Here is a 20,186-nt window from a genome sequence, read left to right on the forward strand (position 1 = left end):
CAAGTATTTCTGTGTTTAAAGACGGTTCATTTGCATAACTTCATCTCAAACAAATGCTCGACAGAATGGGACGAACTTGGTCAGAAAGCATTCTGGCACCGAGGCCGTTCAGTATTTGACAGAAGATGTTCATTTTCCATCAGATGTCTTTGAAGGTACAAAAGCTAGAGAAATCTTAAAAGAATTGTTTTCATAACATATGCGACTGACAGCACTGTAAAATACGTCTACATGAAGAATCATTCTGGCCCAGACTTCGTAGCTAACTACTCATATTTATCATTTAGGTGATTTCTGGCCTTCTTAGGTCTCTTGTTCACTCATCTGGCCGTAAGGTCATGTGGGTTGGTGGCATGGTTCTTCAGCATCATCTGACACTAACTGCTGCTCCTCCAAAACTGTTCAAATGAATTCAACCGAATTTCAAAGCTGACATCCTGGGTGATTCTCTCAAGTTTGTGAATATGATGCTGATCCGATATGAAATATGGTTACTGTTACAACCAACAGAAAATCAATCTTTTACCTAATACTAAAAGAGGTGTTTTGGAAATGTCAGCAAATTCGACAAAGAGTATCTTGGCCTCGGTTCCTGTCAAAACGTGTACAAATCATGCCGATCCACTGTCAAATATGGGTGTTGTTACTAAAGATAGAAAAACTTACATCATTTTTTCTTTACTTTAAAGTAAAGCCCTGAACACAAACTAACGCATAGTACAATCATTCTAGTTTGAAGCCTTTCGTATTTCTAAAAAGCATGCCAATCTGCCATTTAATATGGCCACATATACTAAAAATTGAAAAGATTTTACTCGACCTTATCCGAAACGACTGCTTATCAGAATCTGACCGAATTTGACAAATTGCATCCCTGGCACGAGTCTTTCATGTTGGACAGATGATACCGATATGTTGGTATATACTGATGAAATTAAAAATGTGTAAAACCTTGAACAACTGTTTTAAGAATACATGCAACCAACAGCACTGGAAAAAAGTCTACAGAAGGCATCCCAATAATTCAGATTTCTTGCACACCAGCTTCTGCGTCTCGCTGTTAGGCAGGTGCCAGCTAAGACCACTTGTTTATATTTACTAGGGTAGAAACAAATTGACATAAACAAGGTGCAAATAAAAAATACTTTAGTAAAAACCTATAGGAATATTATTGTAAACTCGTGCATATGCATTCCGTGAACATGGGGTCAAGTAAGCATGTAATGGATGCTGCCAAAATGTTGAAGCTTTACAATTAACAATTTTGAGAAGAGAAAATGGCGTCATGTTTCTTTGCTTAAATACAAATAGTGATATGCTCGAGGATTTTAGAGGATTTTAAATCCTCGATGGGCAGGCCGATATATATAATTAAAAGGATTAATGACAGGTCCACTCAAAAATGTTAACTATCATCTTGTCAACAGATGGAAAAATGTGATGAACGTCAATCATGATCAAATGATGGACTGCGTAGCTGCTTATAAGATCTAACAATCGAATATATAGCATTATCCATTACTAATTTTTACACGTGTGCTATTTCGCGCGAGAGAGAGAGAGACAGATAGACAGAGAGAGAGAGACATACAGAGACACAGAGAGAGACAGAACAGACAGATAGACAGACACAGAGATAGAGATAGAGACAGAGACAGAGAGGTAGAAACAGATGTCTGGAAATTGCAGGGCCTCAAACTATATCAACAAGACAACTGTACGTAATGAAAGAAAGCAGATCCAGACTGAGTCATCTTAACATATCCTGTTTAATTTATCTTTTATCCTGATAAGAGGTACAAACAAATATTTCTTCCAAAACCAGGTTTGCTATCTTTATCCCAAGTCATCAAACGCTTGATTTTCAGCAAGTGACCATTGTTGTATTAAGTATTACTGAATAAATTAGCCAAGTGTGACCTTGAAAGAAACAAAAATCGCATATTATAACAAGGTTGGGTGTGCAATATGGAACCTCGATCGACAGATTTGCCATTAAGCCACCTTCATTATTTCACTATTCATTGTTTTGCAAACAAAATAAATTATATTAACTTGTATGTCTCTTATCGTGATGTGTTAATTCATTTTCAATCCAAACTGACTGGTTGTATGGTTCAATCACCAACTATGCTTTTCTATCGTTGTCGATCTTTATCTTGATTTGTTCAGTGGTAATACATCATAACGAAATTGCTTCACTGCGCAAACTCAACATTTATGAAAACGCATATTTCAGAAGATTAGGTAGTAGTGGTTAATAGCAAAGGTTAAAAAATTTCCAATATTTGATGATTCTTGGGAATAAACTAAATGTGTAATCAATGCGTGCATACAGTATTAGTTAGGTATGTAAGTTTTTACTGGTTATTATTTATTAGATCAAACTGAACATGCCTATTTTTGTGTTGTGTTTAACCTTTGTATAAAAAATACTAATTATTTCTTCCAGTTTACGATGGTTTATGGGTTTCCAATTCAAATTATTTATTAGTGAGGTCATACTTCGTACAGTATCTTATATTATGCATTGAGAATTTCTAGTTCCTGCTGTAATGGTTTTGACGGCATTTTTCAGCACATGATAGGCTATAAATGGTAGCCAGTATATATGGCGGAGGAAGAACCCGAGAAGAACCACCAACCCACGGAATATACTGGCAAGCTTTCTCAAGTATCCACGATGGCCGAGCCTGGGACTAGAATCCACGCTTATAGAGGTGTCAAGGATTTCCAGTTAGAGCGCAGGCAAAGCAGTATAGTTTGACGAGCAGATAAAACTGCGAAATGGACAGGTAACTTGTGACCTTGCTTGGACCTGAAATAGCACCTGTTTCAAGCCCGGTTCATTTGCACCACTCAATAAATATATTATAAAAGCCTAAGAAGTTAATGAGGCCATTCGACAATCTCTTCGAACTGGTTAATAAAATCTAGCTAAATTGAAGAACAGATAGTAAAATCTGCTTTTTTCTAAAGAAAGTAAGAAAACAATAAAAGAATGACTAATTTGGTCACAAATCATGACAAAGTTTTATTCTATCCAGTTTCTTGACCCCATATCCCATCTGGTCAGCATACAATGTTGAGATATTCAGCAGGCAGGTAATACTGGTCACGTTTGACCACATTCGAAATTTTGACATAAAACCTCATAAAGTATCCAGTCTTCCAAGCTACTACAGAAGAGTTGGAAAGAAGAGGAATTCATCTTTAGAGTGGCCTCCCAAAACAATTGCTATGTGGAATCCTTTAAACATAATTATGGTGACAGGTTCTGTTGTTTATAAAGGCAAGAGAGGAATCCCATTAATTCAGAATAAAAATTTCTGATATGTAGCAATATTGTACAAAAGTTTCAACTGATATCTGATCTAAAACAACTGTAGCACAAGAAATTAACATCATTGCTACTGGGTGTACCAAAAGACAATAGTAATGTTAATGACTCACCTTCATGGGTAAAATGTTGCATATAATGTATGATGAAATAAAACAACAAAAGAGAAATCAAAGTTTAACAGTTTTTAATCTATTCATGTCTTTAAATAATTAAACAATAATGAAAAACATTCTATCAAGATAATGACAGGCACTATTGGCGTATCTCATTTACCATCAAAAACTAATGTGCATGAAAACAAACTGTAACAGAGTAGTGCAGTGTGTTTGAAATGAATTTCCCAGTCTCTGTTTCAAAATGAGTATATAAAAAAGTGCAACAGGTCGATTGTGTTTCAAACCAAAGCATATAGTTATGCACACAACTGAAAGTACTCACTCTGTTTTATTCTTGAATTGCAATCAGTAAACATCTAAACCAGTCTTCATTATTTAGAATGAAAAAGTACATTTCATTGGTAGATTTCTGAAGACAAGTTTGCTCTTCACCAAGTACACTGGACTGACCAAACATGCTTGCTTTTGGGGAGTGGTATTCTTTCAGGTCTGGCCACAAACTGAGTTTTTTTTTTTTTTACAGTATGTATATGGATGGTACTACTGTGTTTTAAACAAAAATAAAACCCAAATCAACCTTAAACCAATCTGCCAATCCTCCCCATTCCTCTAAGTCGCACCCTGAGCTATAATATTCTACGGTGAGGCAAATAGGAGAGAACCTAACAATGACTCATTTATATGCTAATATCTGTCACAAGAAACATATAAAATTTTTAAAACAGCAAACAATAATAATATTAATAATAATAATAATATTTATGATTAGACTTTGACAGACATTAACAGATTACACTCTCACATTATAATTGTTAATTTTAACTTCATAATTTTGAATCAACTGAATAATCAAATCTGAAATATTGCATTGTAACTTAAAATCGTAGTAAAATATTACTTAATATCATGCCAAAAATATCATTGATGGGAGAATATTTGTATTATATTCAGATACACCAATACTATCCATGTTTCATTGTGTATTAGTTTTAGTCAAATATTTATATATGTGGAATATGAGAGAGAGAGAAAATCTTGGAACAATTTTAAGAAAGCAATATGTAAACTTCTATATTAATTTCTTCATTTTCTTTCCCCAAATACCACATATATGTTGTGGATTTGCTGTTTCCCTTTCCCTTAGTATCAAAATTAGATGCCAAAATGTTTCAAATCATCAGGAATATGTTTTCCTGAATTTTATCGCCAAGTATCTACATAATGTATGGTCCATGGACAGTGAGAAAATATTACTTTTTCCAAAAAAAATAATGATATATAAGATTGTCATTGTCACCCTAATTTAAGAAAAATAAGTTCCAGTGAAAGGGTTACACATCATCAAAGGGAAGAACTAGACAATATATACTGTTAAACCAAATGATATCATTTCTGCAGTGGTCAAATAGGAGTCTTTTTTTAAACATTCTTCATATTCTTAAAATGCTGGAATGTACATAAAACTGAACCTCTGAGTTACACTAGGGATAATCGATATAGGCACTTGTTTCAATTTTAAATTAAATGAAGGTCTTTAATGTGTTGGACCAGCACACTTTAACTACATGTCTGTATAAAATGAATCTTAAGCTAACTTTTAACATGGAATACACATGGCAATTTTTTAAAAATACTGAACACCCACAGAACATCACATTAGAATCATAAAAAATATCTGTTTGGTTAATATTTTGTATGCATTCAACAGCACACTGTATGGAACAAATTAAAAAGTGAATATATATTTAGTATAAAGGCATGCAATTCAGCACTCTTTCATTTTTGTCATTCAAACCAATGCTACTTTCAATATTTTCTCAACTTTAATTCCACTACCTGGTTGTAAATTATCATTAAATAAATTGATGTATACTAAAGGAAGACATCTGATTTGTGGGTTTTCAATGTCTTTAAAAAATTGAATGCTGTGAATTCACTCTTTTCATAGAGTATCAATATTTGTGGATTTCCATCATTCCAACAACATCAAAAAAAAAACTGGAATTGGATAGGTTAGCTTGAAAACTTGAGTTTGTAAAAAATTAGTTGTTATCATTCAAAAAGTCTTTGAATTTTTTGACAATGTCTTTGACTTGTTCCCAAAACTCTTTACGGAATATAATGCATTAAAACAGAATAAAATATCACTTGTTATATAAAAATTTCTTTTGTTATTTTCATATTTTCTAACAAAAATGAATAGATAATTTCATAAAATAGGATATAGTCAAGGGGATTGCATGTGATATAGTGTCCCTTTGATGTGCTAATTAATCAGACATCTTGGAAATAATCAGACATCTCTTGCACTTTGTTAATATAAATGCTGATGAAATTGTAATTGTTTTGCAAAGCTACAGAGATTTATACCCATGAAAAGCAAAAATATTTCTCTAAGAGTATTTACCCAATCACATTACATTAGGAACAACTCTGCTACCTTTTCAAATCCAACTCCTCTGGAAAGATAAACCATTATCTTTCCTGTCTCTAATTCATATAGTCGGTGAAAGAAACTCTTTTCCATCACCTTCCTTACCACCTCTATGTATCTTGCTATCAACAGTTGTTTACCAGTAATCAAGGATGTTCATATTTGTAAAAGGGAGTAGGAGGGTTTAATAGTAATGTGTTAGGACAGCATTCTTAGCCAAACATACTAAACAGTTTACTTCCTCCTTGAAACTCACTGTAATGTCCCTCACAGAACTGTGCAGCAGCCATGTTTACTGATATAATGTTCTTATCAACACTTTGAACATCGACTCTTTACATATCCAAGTGCAAACAGTAAAAGCTGAAAAAGAAACTGGTAATAGGCTTCAAGAGAAACAAACCTTAGAATCCATCAGGTCAAGGATTCTGTTCAAAACATGACTTGATATCTTACTAAAATCTGCAGACTGTGGAATACAATGAAAGGAAGGATGTCATCATCATATTCAGTAACTACCATGACCTTGACCTTGTAGTGACAGAAATGTGGGCAGTCCGATGGTAGCTTAAACCTAATAAATTATCCATCAACTGCAGCTTTAAATCTGAACATAATCTTTTCCCCATTTGGATCATACAGTTATGCAACATGAGGTTTTCCCCTCCCCAACTCAGTGTGGAGGCTGTCCTCATTTGGCATTGTCTCCATGTATGTGTATAACATATCAAGTGGCATAAAAGGCACAGACCCCTCATCCAAATGGTGGAATATTGCATTTCTCTACTATTTACAATAATAACAGTACTCGAGATCTCATAAATTTCTGCAGAATGAAAGGCAATAACAGGATGGGTGGCCATCTTTATATTCAGCAACTACAAAGGTTTTGAACTTATAGTGACCAGGGTGTGGCTTGCTGACAGAAATGGTGGGCAGTCAGATGTAAAATTGAAATCCAGTAAATATCCTCAATTGCAGATTTAAAACTGAATGTCATCCTATCTATATTTGAATCAGTGTGCATTGACAGACTGAGGTTTTCCCTCCAATCACTGTGGAGGTTATCCTAATCTGACACTGTCTCCATGTCTGTGCATAATGGATCAAGTGGCATGGGACTAAATGTCTGTGTATAACAAACAGACCAAGTGGCAAAGAAGACTCAAAGCCCTTGTCTCTAGGTGCAATATGGCATTTCTCTACTAGATACACTAATAACATTGAGCCTGCCACTTGTATGGCAGGCCAGAGAACTAACAATATATATTTCTCTCAGAAAAAGAATGAAAAGATGGCGGAAAAGAAAACATTATGTCAGTAGAACTGTCTGCTGTCTGGTCAGCTATAATGTCAACTGAAAGGTCAGCTGTCCGTTCAAAAGAATAAACTAGTTATGCTGGTGTCCATAAGGCTCTCAATAAATTGAGCATGCTCGATGAATCACTTACCAGGTCAGAAAACAAAGTCTACAGTCATGAAATATATCCCAAACAATCCATAATATTCACAAAAAAGGTTATAGACCTTTGCTGAAACTTTGACAATATCTGACCACCTTTTTGATAGATGAGTAGATGTAATGATGACCTTGTGGGATCTTGAAAGGCAATGTGACAGGATGTTTATCATTCTACAGCAAAAGCTTAAATTAGTAAACAACCTGCTGATGGATAGCTACGTGTACTTAGCAGTGGGAAGAGGAGGTAATGTGTAAGAGTTTCTCCCCTTTGTCAATATGGTCAATAGACAGAAAAGATTAAATTTTTGTCATTCCAGGAAGGATGGATTCAAGATGTACTTGAGTCTCTTCCTAACCTTAATGCAGTTAGGAAATGTATTCAGTGGAGAAATAAATGAATTCACAGTAGTACAGAGCAAGTTCTCCAAATGAATACACCAACAAGGTTACTAATAATGTTGAACAATTTACAGGCACATTGTGTCCAATATTGGCATCAATATCTCTATGACAATTATTCAGTAAATAATATTAGCATGGAAAATGAAGTAACATCTATGTATTAAAAAAAAAGTTATATTTAAAAAATATCAGATATGGTATGGAAATTTATATCACAGGTGTGGATAACAAATATGAAAAGTAAAACCATTGAATCATTGGCATCATTTACATGAAAGTCATATGAAATGTAGCAAGTTATGCATACTGGAGACATGAACATTGTAGTATAATGTACAAAACTAGACTAGATAACATTGGGCATGCTAATTTAGTAGAAAAGGCATATATATTAGATATATAATGTAAACGCCAAATATGACATGAAAATAATCCACTTTTTCCCATTACCATAAATAATATTTTGACGGTAAGACACTATAATGTTAAATCTAATGATTATTCCTTCAGTTGGGAGGGGATGTTACATATATTTTTCAGGTTCAGTGAAAACTTGTTGCTGATAATAAATACTGGTTTAATTGCTACATCAATTTTTACTTTCTGAGGCAGCATGAGATATAACCAATTATAATTTCCAGACCATAAACATCAATAGGAATGAAATCAAAATTCTATATTAATTTGCATATATTTCTTTCAGCTAATTAAAAGCTTTTAAATTTATGGATGACTTTCTCTGACTACTAAAGAAAATTAAAGGAAAATATTTATCTAATATAAAATACCTTTCCTATGCAAATAAAGTAATGACATTAAAAATGTGCATAAATTTCAAAAATAATGCAAAGAATAAGACCAGTTCTGTTTAATTATTATGTCCTTTGCAATGTGTTTATTTCAGTGCTTTGTAAATTAAATTTGTTAAATATGACCATACGATGATTTGAGAAGATGCAATATTGCCCTTTCAAGTTCTATGACAAATCATCAGAGATATTGCATGTTGTATATGAGGTCTCTCCCCAGGTGTAATGTTTCATACTCTGGCTGCACAATTCATCACTGAACCTCAAAAAATGTCACAATGGTTGCACTAAACAGAAGAAATGTGAAGTTACTACCTGGGATTAAAGAAACTTTATTTTATTCTGATATTATCTTGAGGATAGCATAAAGATATCCAATGAGATGCAGCTGGGAAGGCGAATATTACATGTTAAATGTAACATTTTTTGCGAACCAAATGGATTTTGAAAATGAGGTACAATAATACAATTGTTTTACTACATAACATATCAATACTTTTTTTTCTCAATTCTTGTGTATGGCTCAGACCACTTATTTACTTCCTGCAGATATATATCAACATCTGAGAAAAAAATATGTGCACTAAATGATCATGCATATATACAGACTAAGATATAATATATACCTCTCCCTCAATAACTTATGCATAACTGGGACTATAAACATACACCATGCTTATAGCAAGGGTGTATGTTAACAGGGACATCTAAAAAATGAAGAAGTGGTTCAAACCATGGAAGGAGGGTGGGTGCATCACTATTTCATGGCTGAATACTTGTTTTGTAATCACATTGGTAATAATTGTCAATAAACAGCCCTTCTAATGAAATTATTTGCTTTTCAGTGCATCTTTGAAAGATCATGCAAAACATAACTCCATGAGGTTTCAACAATGTACATTTGTGCCTCAATGTAAATTGAGTATTATGTCACTGCTTTTAGCACAAGACAAGATTCTTTTCTACAAAAATTAGAGAAATATATTTGATGAAAATACACATCAATGCTGAAAAGAGATTTTTAAAAATGCTAACATCAATGTTGAAGCGTTGTTTTATTAGTGAAAATTGATGCCATGATTTCAATGTAAGTAATAGTGAAACTTCTGCTCCTCGTTCAGGAAATCTTGGAGTGGCAATTCAGGAAATTTAAGTTACTTCAAACTTTGGAACTCTGTGCTCCATAATGAACAGTATCAGAGGTAATCCTTTTGATTGGTTGTCTTGCTATCTTTGATCAGATTTGTGAATTAATAGGACAATTTAAGGTAGTTTAATTGTTACTTACACAATAATATTTATAACAGTGTTCAAGTGGTCAATTGAAATAAATTGACAAGACACACAACTCTAATGCATGTAGGATTCGCCAACCTTTTAACTTTTTTTTAATCCATTCCCATTATTTGATTTGATGCAAAAGACATAACTAACATAATAATACAAAGCACATCTGTTTTTAACTGTCTAAAAATACAACAAATATGTCCAAAAATTTGAGATCAAAACACAATAATTAATTAGGTTCTCACAGAAATGCCCTTGGATATAGCTTGGCTGGTAGATTTACATTTTTAGGTTTGAATGCAAGGGGGCATATACTGTAGTATTTATGATTACACTAAAAGTGAATTAAAGTATACAACTAAAACACAAATTTCACTTAACAAACTTATTTCTTTGCTTCTTATTTCTTAAAGTGTTGCCACCAGTAGGCATTAGCAACACTCTCATTGATTGAGATTTTATCAAAGATTATTATCTACAGTCTAATGAAAAGTTTTTGTAATAAAAAGAATATGACAAAATATAGAACTTATTATAATCTGTGAGTTTCCCAATCTTGATTTAAATTTATGGACACTAACCACCATTTTCAATGATAAAAAGCAATATACCAATTTTGAGTGAAATTATTTTCATGTTCAACAAGTAAGGGTCAATTTTCCAAGCTGAATTCAACAATGACATCCCATAACCACAATCTTGAGGAAGATACACTGTTTAATTAGCATTAACAATTAATAGTCAGTCCTAGAAATGTCATGGCATTATGACATGTCAACTGACCAACTACTGTAGTACTGTATCATTTATTTTTGTGGTTTTCAATTTGAATAGTTTTATAATAATAATAAAAAAAATTGTGCCTACTTAAATTTTTGGTTTGGTATAAGTGCAGGTGCTTAGTATTGTTGAATAACCTCTACATACAAAAGAACAAATCTATGCAGACAACAAATGGTGGCCATTTCAAAAGTTAAAATAATAACAGCACCTGTGTCAGCACGAAGTAAACTCCTGACAAGATTAATCACTTACACTCAACACCAGTGAGAGCTGATGCAGCCAACTGCATTAAGCTAATCAGTTACTAAAGTACATGTGTAAGGTTCCATAAAGTTGCATCATCATTTACTGTCTGATGACCATTGTGTTAAGAGTGGAAGAATTCAACTAAGATACCAGTTGGTATGAATAATGTCATCATTCCACATGTGACCCACACATGAGATCAGATGTCCCTTGCTCAATGCAATTATCAAGCACTGTTACAGTCCTGATATATTCAGAGTCCATCAAAGTGTGAAGGTGCTAAACTATATTGAAAAACAATAGAATCACTATTTTGTTTGAGCCTTCCTTTTATTTTTGAGCCAATTTCAACCACTTTACTTAAAAATTCATCAATCAAGACAATTATTACTGAATCGATAAATACTGCTCATGCAAAAATGTGTGATTGATAAGACCTAATTACCTGTGGCTTTATGAGTGATGGGCTTGTTTATTTCAGTGGTTTTCTCCAAAAAAATTTAAGTGTGAGCTTCAGTATGTGCAGCAATCAGTGTAAATACTGAGTGTTTCATCAGTAATTGTTCTAAAAGCAATACTTCCAGTATTTATTTCAGAGTTCTTTTCACAAAGATTAAACTTTTTGTCAAGTTTTACTTGAATAAATAACCGATCTTAATAAGTATTAAATCTGATTTTTATGCAATGATATCATTTATTGTTCTTTCATGGTCAGTTATATTAGAGTCTGAATACCTTATGCTTTTAATAATTTTTCTTAATCCTTACTTATGTTACAACATATCCTATCCATTTAAGGCACTGAGTGGAAATGACAGCTGCCAGATAAAGTACAGTATAGATATGTTTGCAGTGAAACAATATAAAATGTATTGTTTAAGATGTCTACTGACAGCTTTCAAAGGTATAATATTATGGAATATAGAATGATATCATAAATCAAAAAATTTCAACAAATTTAATATTTTTAAATTTTACAAAAAATACAAAGCCATATATGCTAACATAACTGCAGATGTCTAGTGGCAATGTCGTGGATTCTTTGGTAGTCAGAACAATTTTGGTATAAACCTGATATACCAGATTTTGGTAAGGACACTTCCCATATCTCCCTATATCAGGAGCATACCATGCAACTGTATGATGTAAACACTGTAATGGGATGGGATAGTAGAACCCTAGAAATTTTAAACATCGTATCAAGATTTTTTAAAATAGATTTCACATGTGTGCCTGTGTATATGCCTTGTTAAACCACTGTGCATGAAAGCTATACTGGCTATTATGTTGGCACAAAAGTCACATACTGGTAATAAGAGACTGTCAGAATATGTATCTGAGCACATTCAAGCTATAGATAATGGCCCTTGCATTCCCTTCCTTCCCAAACTGTAAAATACATGTCTTTCATTGTCTTCATACAGATGAGCCAGTGCATAAAATCTTTTCCAGGAAGGACACATACACATTCTGTACACTTCAACCATGAAGGTACAGTATGTACTCACTCATAAGTCACATCAAACTACAAACAACAAAGATCCAGATTTGCTGTAGTATCATTGTTCTTTGTTTTACTGATTACTCCTAACAAACTGCACAGACCCAGATCTGCCAACCCATTATGCAATTGCAGTTCTGGGTCTGTACAGTTTGCAGCTGGACTCATCTTGCAAGTAAGTATATAGGGTAATGAGTAGGAATTATTTTTCTTTTATGCCTCATGTCACAAAAGAAAGAACATAATTTTAAATAAATGAGACTTCTCATGAATGCCTCTTCATTATTACATAGCAGCTATAACCTTTGTGGCAATTTGATGCAGACCAGTTTCAGCAAATAATGTATCTGCTGTTGCTTTTGTCATCAATATCAAATTTACTGAAGAACATGGAACCATGGCAGCTCAGTGGTTAGCATGCCAGACCCATGACCCAAAGGATGTAGGTTCAAATCCTACCATTGGACCAGCCAGGGTCAGTGCCCTTGGGCAAGGCACTTTACTCCTAATTTGCCTCTGTAATAAATAACATACTTGTGTTGCTGTGCTATAAAGAACTGCACCAAACATAATCAGGGACAACATAAATATATCTTGAATTCTTCAAAAGAAGCCCATACCAAAAAGAAATTAAGCTTATCAACCAATACTACTGTTCAAGAGCAGATAACTTAAGGATAGGTATGACTTCTAAATTAGTATACAATAATTTTTCATACAAAAACTTCACAAGCATATATGATCTTTTCTGATGTAAAAATCAATGGTCCCCTGTCTTATATGCTGTTGATCTTGTCTCCCTTGCAGGACTGTTGGATTTAGGAAGAAAATGAAGTAGAGTAATTCCTGCTGACTGCTACAGCAGCTTCATACCATCAGGATGACTTACAACTTGTCTAGGCTGGAGGGTTCACAATCCTATATTAGACAACACCATTGACAACAGGATCGATGCTGATAGTATACAAGATCACATTGCTAACAGCACATTCAAAGTCAATAGTACAGTAACATTACAAGTTTTTATGTAGTCAGCTGGCTGCTGCCCCCTGTTGTGCTAAATGAGACAGGCCGAGAATGAAAGATTTGGTATTGGGTGGATGCCTTAGCTGATATCCATCGAGGCAAAGACTCTTGCTTTTTATGTTTGTGGTCTGCAACCTGTAATTACAGATAAATTGAAAAATTATCAATATTGTAAAAGCTTAAGCCTATACATTACATAAACAGAAAACCCTCCATAACACAAGAGTCATTGAGAGATGACATATCCCATCTCCCATTTAAGTATACTCGGACTGAAAGTACTCATATGGTATAGGACTATTAATTTTACTAGGCTGAGACCAGGTCTCACACAACTTATTATCATTATCCTAATTAACTTGTGAAATGAATGAAAAGTTTGTGCATCAGCTGCTGGTCACTTCATCACATCTCCTAACAACAAATGAGAAGAAAGCCCCTGGATATATTTAGCCGCCTCAATCTTCCACAATACTTTATTCCTCAATAGTATAAGTACCAGATATACATGATCTCACTTAGAAGTTAAGTCTAACTACAAACAGCATAGACCCTGATCTCACATCATATAATGCACCAACAGACTAAGTACATGTAGTTTGTTCCACTGATTACTCTTAACAAAGTTCATTGACCCAAATCTGCCACCACATTATGTGTTAGCAATTCTGGGTCTGTGCAGCAAGCAGTTGTTCTTAACTTATAAGCAAGTATATATGGTAGTTTACAGGCCAATTATACTGCCCATTGGGTTTAATGCAACTTGTAGGTCACAATCACACACTGGTCTACATGCTGCCAGTTGCAACCCAATTTATGCAAGAGAGCATCCATTTTATACCACTCTCTATCATTGCTTAGAGTAATTGTTTTATTAAACTAGTCACAAGTTTTCTTATCTGAAAATAATTAAGAACATCAAATCAGCATATTCTACAATTAAAATATTCTGGATAGATTAGGTAGGGTATATGCATTTTCTATTTTAAGAAAAACAACAAATATAAATCTTACATTTTTTTAAAAATTGCATTTACAGAGAGCAAAGAAATAAATTAACAAAATTTTTGTCACATAATAATGTCACTTTAACCATGCAAAAAGACATCACAAGTTGTGTTATGGATAGAGTTTTCATGTTCCAAATTTAACTGAAATAACTTGAATGCTATGCTATGAAACAAATTATTTATGGTTGGACAGACTGAAGGGTACAGAGACAGCTATATCTCCGTTATTGTAGACCAGGGAATAACAATATCTGAATCTATCAAATTATGAGGGTTTTCAAATAAAAATTCACAACAGCTTCATTATGTAATGCTTAATAATACATAATCCTCAAGATGGCTTTGATAAATGCAAAGGAACAAAATGTGCCTCCACATACCTACCTTAACCAATACCAATCATAATCATTTTCTTACATCTATAAATAAAACATGGTGTTTACTCACAAATATGAATCCCCTCAGCAAAAGGAGTTCATTTTTAGTAAATGACAGTATATAGACTGGTATGGAAGCAATAGGGGTTAGGGGTGTTGCAAAGAGATATGTGATGACAGCCCACCCTTGCTAGTCATGAAAGAACCCAATACCCAGTAGTTGAGAGTCTAAGCTAATGATACTGTCACCATATGGAAAGGAAAGAAACATTAGTGCAATATATACTGCTCTTTATAATGAATCCACATACAGCACTAAAGCGTAGGTTTAAACAAAGTCTAATTATATGTCATGGGGTTAAATGGCAGAGGCTGTATCAAGCAAATGGCTGAAAACACAAACAACACTCAAGCATAAAAATAGGTCAACATGACCTAGTTTTGGTAAGACCTGGTTGCTATTCTTGAGATGGATCCAGACATCAATCTTCATATGTAGGTTAAACAGGGTCCAAGATGCTAATGTACCAAATTAATAGATCAAAATAAGAGAGTCACTCAAACCTGACATATAGACACATTGATCTACTTTTGCAATGGATGAGACACATCCACATGCCAATTTGTAACAAAATAGGTGAAATAGGATCCAAAATACTGGGTTTGTAAAGAGTGGATAGCTATAAGAGTAATAAAAGTGTGAAAATTAGGTCACAATTACATATTTTTTATTATGGATTATGGTTATGTTACTCTTTCTGACATCCATCCACATGCCAATTTTCACTGGGTCCAAAATAATGCAAACATAGACATAATACCAAATACGCTTATGTGTGACAACTAGGTCATAGTAACCCAGTTTTTGTATGACTGAGTTACTCATTTACATGTATTGACACACCACATTTCACTAATGTAGGTGAAATAGATCCAAGGCATTGAGGGTATGTATGTGGGAAAGAATAACAAACAGCTCAAAATATAAGAGTCCTTCTGGAATATTTAGAGAGTGGTCATATACCATAACCACACTATATGCTTGAAACAAGAACAGTATCTGGATAAATCCTGTAATGCTGAAGTTAACCATAATAAGTATACACAGACAATATTACAATGTCCCCCTAGCCCATTTCTAACATACAGAGGCTGATGCTAACATGACTATATTGGGAGTTCTCCAGTTCTGGAGATGCATTTAACACATTCAATACAATAGCACTGAATTAAAAGCAGACTTTTAGATGTGTGAGTTTAACTTAACCTTTAACATTATTTGGTAACAAGGCATCAGACATAGTTCTAAGTTCCAAGAATTGTTTTTAAGTTCAATAACTTCTGAAGGACATCAAGGACTCAAACCAAATTTGGTACTAGTTTTTTTTTTTTAAGAAGACAAAAGTTAAGTAATGTTTTCACAAGTTTCCAGATTTTTGTTTTATACTGCAATATACAGAATAAACTCTCAATTCAAGCATATATGACTTAACCACATCTTGTGTTTATGTCAATCAATATTAACACACAAGCAGAAAAAAATCACTCTGTAACATGCATCAATCATATATAAACAAAAGCATAGCATGGGTTGCCAAGCAGGAATTGACATTTTTTGTTTTCAGTCAGGATGAAGATTTGGCTCCACACTGATGCATGGATTAGAGTCAAACAAATTCGATATATGCGAGGTTTTGCAGGAATGTAAAAGATTAAATATGGGGTTTACTGCATGTATTCAAAATTCTGTCCCTTCTATTGCATCATACTGGCATGGGCATATTATTGTGCAGGTTGAATACAGCCCAAGTCCTTTTACAAAATTCTGCAACTGCACATCCAACCCCTCACCTCTTTGAGAAAAAAAAAAACATTTTGATGCTCCAAATAAAAGTATTTGTTATGTTTATAACATCTAAACAAAATCCTTGCATCAAAATGATCTAAAGTGAAGACTATGGCAAAGACAATATACTACACCATATAACACAGTGAAAATGGGTGTAACAGTCAAATTAACAAATTAACATACTGTAATGCAGAAACATTGTTGTAAGTTTCTGATGAAAAAACTTTTTGAGACACCTAGTTGCATGGCTACTCTTTCACAAGTGTGTGTGTGTTTGTGTGTATGTGTGCATGCATGTGTGTGAGGGTGTTTATAATTTGCACATTCTTGCAACACATTTTCATTTCTTCATGGAGATTAGTGTTATTCTTATTAAACTAACCTTTTTATTATCTCTACACATTAGTGTTGGAATGTTTTGAAATTCTCAATCTGTCCAGCTTGTATGAGTAAATAATAAAGCATCGGGATTTGCAATAGTGGGTTGTCATAAATGCCATAAGTAGAATATTACTTTTATATAACAATATGAGCAGAAATAATTTAACAAATTTATTTATTTCATTAACTAAATTATTTTGGCAGTATATACCCATATACTAAAATGATATCATCCATTTCAATAAATTATTTATAGTGAATATAAGTAAACCATAAGCTCATAAAATGGTGTATAATATAGACTGCAATATTTTCACCTATACAGATCTAAGGCCAGAAGAGCTAATGCAGAGGGCTTGCACCCATCATCTGTCTATCTCAGATCACAAAACTGTAATGGCTCTTTCCAGAAATATTTCCCCAAAAATCACAATGGTGTTTGTACATTTGTAAAATTTAATATAAAAACATTCAAAGAATCTGTGATAAAATATGGAAAACTTTGAAATACCCAATTATTAAACGAATAAAACAAAACTGGTCAGTTTATGTAAATGCAGCTTTAGTGTTAGTACCATATTTACATGTGCTTTTCATGAAAGTACTATGACAGTATGTAGCAGGTCATGAATGAAAATAGAGCTGATGTAACCTCCAACATGGCAACCATAGTGATCATTTAAAGTCTTGTTAGCACTACTCCTCTTCAAAGAATTGCACATTGATGTGGATTTTTTCCCAAAACACCCATTGCAATATTTAATTGGTCTGAATAAAAATGATGCAGACCTAACTACCAAGATGTCCATGATATAAAGTAAATTAATTTGAAAACCAAACACCTTCTTGACCTTTGGGTAATGACCATGGTCTCTGCTTGCATTTTTGTACTTAACTGAACTTATGTGTACAGTGACTTGCACGTATACCAATGAATTTTAAAAAGATCTGTATTTTGTTGTCTTCATGAAAAACAAGTTGATAGCATGCAATATATGTCCTGTTTTTTTTGTTTTCTTTAATCTCCAATAAAGATAGAAGACTGGTCATTATGAAGTGTGCATAATATTTTAGCATTGGTGATTTTAGTACTTTAATGATTTAATGACAGAACGTACAAGGAAATTAGTAGTTATCCTAGGCTCGAATTGTCTCAGTAATTTTGAGAACATATCCACCACTGCTGTACATAAACAGTATCAATTATCAACAAATGCTGTGTCAGGGCTGGCCATTCCCACACAATGGCCGAGTATTAATTTCCTACTGTACATACTAATGTTTCCAAAGAAGCGATACTATCAAGTAACAATAATCAGGGTGTGTATCATTATCGCCATGGGAACTATCACAATTCAATGATGCATTAATATATTCTAAGGTATTTTAGTTGACACAAATTTATGCCATTAAAGTAACTGATAAAGGTGATCATCATTGAAACAGGTTGACTTCAATGAATTTGTTCCCATTTACAAAAAGGATTGTTAGATAAACAGATACTGAATAAATGAGTTAGACCATACTGTGCAACCTTTATTTACATGAATTTAAGAGTCATGCTCACTAGTCTGCTGGACACATGAACTATTATCAAAACCATATTGTGTCATATTTACTAATACTTGTATTTTATGTCATGCACATTATACCAGGTCTTTTATATAACATTTCTCTTACTCAATACATAGCTGAAGATATCCACATCATGGCTGATGTGGACATGATACATTTCTATAGGGTTGAACTATTACCTAAGGTTGGTGGGGATGAAGGTATAGAGGTTTGGAGGTATATATGTCAGTAAGTTACCTTGTTATGCTGCTCTATGTGAGGCAGACAGAGCTTTGTGCTTGATTGCCTGGAGGTAGGAAAAGCAGGGTACATGCATTCAAAAAAGGCAGGAAAGCAAAATTAATATATATAAGAAAATAAAAATAATTTTATATTCAGCAACAAAATAACTCCATGAAAATGCATAAATTCAGTGTCCTCTCTCAATGAAAATATCAGTTTTAACAAAAGAATGATCAAAACTTATTAAAGAAAGGCAAGCTGCAAACCAAAATGGTCAAAAAGATGGTAAGTTTGAAATGGCATAAGAAAACTGAAAAAGTTTTATTGCAAGCTGGTAGTCAGACTATCACGACTACCATAATTACCTTGCACCCAATTGGAAACAGCATAAATTAATGAAGATATGCCATCACATAATGCATAAACAGTCAGACAAACAGATACCATATTTACCCATATATTCCTTACACACAACTGTAAACACTGGAAATTCATGGAGATATGTTCCCACATAATGTATTAACATTCAGATTATCAAGACTACCATACTGACCCATATACACTTTACCCCCAACTGCAAACAGTCTAAAGCGCTCTCCGTTACGGATCATTGCCATCTCACCTCTGTCTGTGTGGGTTCGAGTCTCCTATTCGGCCAATGTGGGTATGTGAGAAAGCTTGCCAGTAGCTTCTCGTGGGTCGGTGGTTCTTTCTGGGGTTTTCCCGGGTTCTTCCTCCACCATTAATACTGGCCGCCATGTATAGCCTATCATGTGCTGAAAAATGGCGTTAAACCCTATAACAACAACAACAACAACAGCAAACAGGTTAGATCCATTGAGTAATGCTGTGACACAATGCACAAGAGGACCAGACTAGTCCTTGGTACTAATTTGGGATCAAAGACTGAACATTCCAAGTCTGCTATAATTACAGTTATGTATGGGTTTATATGACAGATAAAATGGACGCAACAATGTCTGCTTCTGAATCATGGTCAGAGGATCAAAAGCAGTCTACTTAAGTGTTGAAATAAAACCAATCATGCTGACCAAGCCAGAGTATAATGCTATAAAAAAAGAAGACATCCAAGTGAGTCTGAGATGACACCTTGCTGACATTTGCCTAATACAGCCAATGCAAAATTAAGTGACCTAGAAGTATGGGTAAATATGATACTAACTTAAGTTCTTCAATATCATTTGATTGGTTACAAAAAAACTGTTTGAAAGGTTTGTCTATTTTTAACTTTGGTTGTAAAGACAATTGAGTTTATGATATGGTCCTACCTCTGTCATGTCATTAATCTATCATTCATAAAATCTGTGTTGTCATTCATCTATCAAATCTGTCATGTCATGCA

At 33.7% G+C, this 20,186-nt stretch overlaps 1 protein-coding gene across 1 annotated transcript in view; it reads right to left on the reverse strand.

The window, feature by feature from the left end:
- Positions 1-3,510: 3,510 nt before the first annotated feature.
- LOC149799674 (uncharacterized) overlaps positions 3,511-20,186 on the reverse strand; it is a 100,867-nt gene continuing 84,191 nt past the window's right edge. The window contains exons 19-20 of the mRNA XM_089958253.1: positions 18,839-18,887; positions 3,511-13,544 (exon numbers count right to left, since the gene is read on the reverse strand). Coding sequence (XP_089814379.1) covers positions 13,407-13,544; positions 18,839-18,887 — 187 coding nt within the window. The 3' untranslated portion in view covers positions 3,511-13,406. The remainder of the gene's footprint in view (positions 13,545-18,838; positions 18,888-20,186) is intronic.

Source organism: Sinohyriopsis cumingii, chromosome 5 (assembly GCF_028554795.1).
Source record: "Sinohyriopsis cumingii isolate HCF-2022 chromosome 5, ASM2855479v2, whole genome shotgun sequence".
Classification (NCBI taxonomy): domain Eukaryota; kingdom Metazoa; phylum Mollusca; class Bivalvia; order Unionida; family Unionidae; genus Sinohyriopsis; species Sinohyriopsis cumingii.